This window comes from Nerophis lumbriciformis, linkage group LG29 (genome assembly GCF_033978685.3).
Source record: "Nerophis lumbriciformis linkage group LG29, RoL_Nlum_v2.1, whole genome shotgun sequence".
Classification (NCBI taxonomy): Eukaryota; Metazoa; Chordata; class Actinopteri; order Syngnathiformes; family Syngnathidae; genus Nerophis; species Nerophis lumbriciformis.
Genome location: NC_084576.2, coordinates 21709433 through 21715432, shown reverse-complemented (window position 1 = coordinate 21715432; position 6000 = coordinate 21709433). Strand labels below are relative to the sequence as shown.

At 36.9% G+C, this 6000-nt stretch overlaps 1 protein-coding gene across 2 annotated transcripts in view; it reads left to right on the top strand.

Moving 5' to 3' along the window:
* The first annotated feature begins 312 nt into the window (after positions 1-312).
* Positions 313-6000, top strand: part of smc1b (structural maintenance of chromosomes 1B) — a 39910-nt gene continuing 34222 nt past the window's right edge. The window contains exons 1-2 of one of the 2 annotated variants that reach the window (XM_061924340.2): positions 313-519; positions 3067-3255. In XM_061924340.2, coding sequence (XP_061780324.1) covers positions 411-519; positions 3067-3255 — 298 coding nt within the window. In that variant the 5' untranslated portion in view covers positions 313-410. The remainder of the gene's footprint in view (positions 520-3066; positions 3256-6000) is intronic. The other variant, XM_061924341.2, reaches the window with a different exon arrangement.

Genomic DNA, 6000 nt, shown 5'->3' with positions numbered 1-6000 from the left:
TACATCTGAAATGAAAATGTCTACATTTAATATATATTTTCTCCTGGTGTTCATTTTCTTTAGGTCATAAAAATATAAATAATTATCGATATCGACAGATGTAAAACACTTAATGGTTTTCAAGGAATATAGTCCAGTCCTATAAGTACACAACTATGGATAGTCTGTTGATCATTGTTCATAGCTATTGACTGATATTTTGTGCATCGTATTAGATTGTGCAATTTTTTCGGCTAGTTTGTATGACTTTTCTATGAATACAACAATATTATACTGTACACAAATATTGATAAATTTATCGAATTGTTGTATTTCGTCCTTCCAGGACCTTTCCCGCCCGCCCCCATTAGCTGCCTGTGAGTCGATGTATCTGCTAGCTTGACTTCTCAGTGACTGTTTCCACATTAACGATGAGCATTCTCAAACAAATAACTGTTGAAAACTTCAAATCATGGCGAGGAAAGCAAGTCATCGGTCCGTTCATGGGCTTCAGTTGTATTATTGGCACAAATGGATCCGGTAAGTCGCACTTTTCTCCATTAGCCACGTGTTGCTAACGGCTAGGTAGCTAGCTAACGGCTAAAGCTAAGCACTAATACTGCACTATCTACACACATTTAGTCACACTTTTATTAAAATTGTACTAAAATAAAGTCGTTTATTACTCTGACTAATGTAAAACCTTAATACAAACACTCACAAGGCTTTTAAAGTGGTTGTAAGTGACGTTTTTGATTAGAATGTGCATCCTTAGATTTGTGAATGCTAATTATATATAGCTATCCTAAGATTTTAATAATTTTTCTTTTTTTTAGCTTTTCTAAGATATTGTATGGCTTAATGGGCTTTATCAATAACTGCAGTAATTAATTTAGCCTTATAGTTTCTGTATAAGGACTATTAGAAATGGTTGGTCAATTAATATATTTTTTGCCATTACCAAAGTCTATTTTTATTAGAATGTGTCAATAAATAACCAAACACTTTAAGGGGGAACTGCTCTTTTTTTTTGCCTATCATTCACAATCCTCATGTTAGACTGGGACACAAATGTTTTTATTTTATTATGTATGCATTCTAACTAGAGATGTCCAATAATGGCTTTTTTGCCGATATTGTCCAACTCATAATTACCGATTCCGATATCAACCGATACCGATACATACAGTCGTGTAATTAACACATTATTATGCCTAATTTTGTTGTGATGCCTCGCTGGATGCATTAAACAATGTAACAAGGTTTTCCAAAATAAATCAACTCAAGTTATGGAAAAATAAAAATGCCAACATGGCACTGCCATATTTATTATTGAAGTCACAAAGTGCATTATTTTTTTTTAACATGCCTCAAAACAGCAGCTTGGAATTTGGGACATATGCTCTCCCTGAGAGAGCATGAGGAGGTTGGGGGGTGGGGGGGGTTCGGGTAGCGGGGGGTGTATATTGTAGCGTCCCGGAAGAGTTAGTGCTGCAAGGGATTCTGGGTATTTGTTCTGTTGTGTTTATGTTGTGTTACGGTGCGGATGTTCTCCCGAAATGTGTTTGTCATTCTTGTTTGGTGTGGGTTCACAGTGTGGCGCATATTTGTAACAGTGTTAAAGTTGTTTACACGGCCACCCTCAGTGTGACCTGTATGGCTGTTGACCAAGTATGCCTCACACTTGTGTGTGTGAAAAGCCGTAGATATTATGTAATTGGGCCGGCACGCAAAGGCAGTGCCTTTAAGGTTTATTGACGCTCTGTACTTCTCCCTACGTCCGTGTACCCATCCGTACAGTGGCGTTTTAAAAAGTCATACATTTTACTTTTTGAAACCAATACCAATATTACATTTTAAAGCATTTATCGGCCGATATTATCGGACATCTCTAATTCTAACTCGTAAATAAGAGCTAGCAAAAGTCAGCTAACAATGGAGTCAATGGGAGTCGCTCTATTCCGCCTATGAAGCGCTCTAAAAAAAAAATCCAAAAGCCTCCATCAATGCTTTATATTCGTGCTGTAAGTATAAATGTATACTTACTTAATGTATACTTACTCACCGGGCGACCGGTGCAATGGACGTCGAGTGGATCTAGCATAATATATTTACACGTTATATTTACGTACTTTGGTCATTTTAAGCATACGAAGGTGTATTCATTTCACAGAGGCATCACAACGTTTGCTTTTTTCTTTAACAACATGTACACTACTAATCTTGAGAAACAACAAAGACTACTTTGTGACAAATGATGATCCGGAAACTCATATTTTTTTTATCCTGAGTATAAGGAGGATGATCTGCAAGTTTTAGAAGCTGAGTGATAAACCGATCCAGCGAATAGCATTATTGCTAAGTACTAAACAAGGAATACAAACTATGAACATAACAAAACAACCACTTACTGTACAATGTCTGCTTTCACTGGGTCGACGATTGATGGGATGTTTATATCTTCCCGTTTACATGAAGAATTAATCATAATCCACACAAAGGTTAAAAAAAAAAAAGATGCCGCAAACGGGTGTCTTTTTATGTCTTTCTCTCCATTTCGGGGTCTAAGTTGGATGTCAAAGTTGATAACCTTCTACTATTCAGGTGAGAGGCATGATTTATTATCTAGAATTAACTTTCACCAACTCAGAAACGATGCAGCAGCTCACCGGCTCAATATTTCTGTGATCAGAGAGCTTACTAGTTTATGTAGTATAAGCTAGTTACTACCTCTGTCATCGTGGCACTGCTAAAAGTAGTTCCCTTAACATTAGAGCTTTTAATAACAATATCGTTAATACTTGGTTAATATTCAGTTCACGAGATGTAAATGGAGTATTATTGGCAGTTTATGGATGTTTTTTAGAGGGTTTATGGAAGCAGTAAATGACTCCCGTTAGCCGCATTGTAGCCACTTCGTACTTGCCGTATTTCATTAAAAAAAAAGACATGCGTTCTTGTCTTGCATATAGGGATCGTGAATGGTTGGGAAAATTCCCCCCAAAAAAGTAGTTCCTCTTTCTATACATGGTAGTTCATGGTCATTGACTGTATGGTTGTTAACAAATATGTCTTGAATAAAACCAGGTAAGTCCAATGTGATGGACGCCGTAAGCTTCGCCATTGGGGTGCGTGTGACCTCTCTCCGGGTGAGCCATCACACCGATCTGATCCATGGAGCCCACATTGGACAGCCGGTGTCAGAGAGCGCTTACGTCGCCCTACAGTGCGAAGACCACCTCGGCCAGGAGATTGTCTTCCGTCGAAGCATCTCGGGTCAGTGTCGGCAATGATGTGTAACACTTTTTTAAAGAGGCTTTATTCTACATTTGCAACTTTTCAGGCTTACAGTAATAGACTTAACTATTTCAAATGTTGTACTCTTGCTCTACATGCTATTGAAGTGCCATATTGTGAGGTTGGTGTGTTTTTATATTATGCCGTTTTTTTTATTTTTTATATGCCTCTCCTATGTGTCGTTAATCGTTGACACGTGACTTTTGCTAACTAAGTCTTTTGAACGGCTCTTCTAAGTCGACGATGACAACAGTTTTACAGGTGTAAGCTGGTATTTATGCGCATGCAAATTGTTGGATTGCCCACTCTGCACATGCCTGCCACCTGACTGGCAACTGGACTGGAAAATGAGTCACAGTTAAAGGAAACTTAGCATTTGGATTTTTTTTTTTTTAATCACATATATTCACATTTATTTTTTAATTACATATAAAAAAATGTACATACATATATTTTTGACATACAAAAACTATTAGATAAATATAAAAACATTTCCAATTATAATTAAAACGATTTATGTATTTTTAATAAAATATATTTTATTCACTTTTCATTCTACGTCCAAAATCCGGCCCGTGGGAAGTCCCAAGTTAAAACATTTTTTTTTGTATTTTATTTTATTTTTAATTATAAAAATAAAAAAATATGTTATTTCTAATCCATTTCCTACCGCTTGTTACTCTCTGTGTCTCCGAGCCGCTCAGGCCAATCATATTGTCTAAAAATGCATTATCCCGTCGATAACGTGACATCATCGCGCTCGAAATATATATACATATATATATATATATATATATATATATATATACAGCCCGGCCCCCGGCCAAATTTTTTTAACCCAATGCAGCCCCCGAGTCAAAAGGTTTGGGGACCCCTGTTCTAAAGGGTAGTTCTTGAAGCGTACACACCAGATATGGTACTCACATCTGTATTATTTCCTGCTTTTTTTCATAGTTGTATTTATACTTTTTATATCCATTAATGCTATTTATTCTTAAGTATTATTTGTGAATTGTTTTTGTATATTGTTAAAATGCTACACTTTTTTTAGTTGTGGGAAAATTCAAACTAATGATCTCACTCCCAAAGCATGGAAATATGGCACCAAAACACAACAAAAACTGTTGCCAATATTTTAGAATAATTCCCACCAATAGAGGAATATTTGTGTAAATTCAATGATTCTGATTTACATCTTATCTTATAACTGATAATAGGGATAGTTTCCTTGATTGAACAAATAACAGTTAAAAAAAAGGTTGGGGGATGATATTTGGTTTATTAGACATCTGAAAAATATATATTTTTTAATATTTCCCTGCAATTTTTCAACAAATTTAAATGTCTTTAAAATACTCATTAGCACTGAGATTCAAATAGAGGGATCAGCTAGTAGCTAGCTTAAAGGGTGATTTTTTTTCTACATGTAAAACACTTCCTTGTGGTCTACGTAACATGTAACGGTGGTTCTTTGGCCAAAATGTTGCATAGATTATGTTTTACAGACCATCCCTAAGCTGTTATTTGACTGTCTCTTCAGAATGCGGCGTTTTGTGGGCAGTCTTTTTTACCTGCCTCCACTTCGACTGTGTCTTCTCCCGCCATCTTTGGTGTAGTTTGTAGCGCTTCCATATGGAGTCTACTGACAGATATAAGTTCAAACTATATGCTACTTTGTATTAGAAATGGCAACAGTAAGGCATGCATGTACATGTACGAGCCAGTCTGCCCCACAACAAGAGGATAGAGAAAAAGAAGCCTGTTGACTCCAACGTCAGACTAAAATGGCCGACTTTCGCAAAGCACTTTGGGTAAACTTATACCATATATGGAGATGTCCGCTGACGCCACTCTTGGGGAAAAACATCACAATTCCAAACGCCTCGTTTAGTTTAGACTGGAAGTATGCCTCCTTGGTTGATTTCACATTTTCAGGGCTTATGCAGATACAAAATACACAAACACAGGTACCAAAGGTAAGAAACTTTGGTCCCCTTTAAGACACAATTTTATGCAAGATTTAGTACTGTATTATAAGTACTATAGGGTTTTCCCGCTATATCTATCAGTTTGGGGGTCCTTGACCTGGAGAACGTCAAAGACTTTAATAAGGTATCAACAAAATTGTTCAAGTTTATCATGTCACAGCCTTAGGAAGTCCAGGGATGCAAACTGGGTCCTCCGCGGTAACCGTTTCTTAGTACTGTTTTTTGCTTTTTCTTGAAAATGGCAGCCCATGTTTATTCAGAGGTAAGAATTGTGTGAATGGGAAGATTGTTAGGGGGTTTTCCTGGGTGGTAAAGACCTACCTCACACTCTTTCCTTCTCTGCTCTTGATACTTCACTGACAGATTTTTATGAGCAGAGCATGGTTTGACACTTGATTGCCTCTAGTTATCCAATTATATCCACCAACCATCCAATTATTGTTTACAATTTATTGATAACCAATAGCATTTGGCTCCAACCATTAATCTAGTCACTAGAGAAAAAAGCGCTATATAAATATAATTCACTATAATTCATTATAGAAAAAAAAGCTTGTTGCTTCAAGTCATCGTTTAATGACTTGAAGCAACAAGTCAATTAATCAAAACTGATCAAATCCGGACCGCATGAAGTGGCCGGAACTTTAAAACAGTGAACATCGTTTCCGCACGACCCCTGCAATAAGAGCGCACATGAGAGGGGTGGTGTGTGGGTGCTGTCAGAGCCTTGTATAGA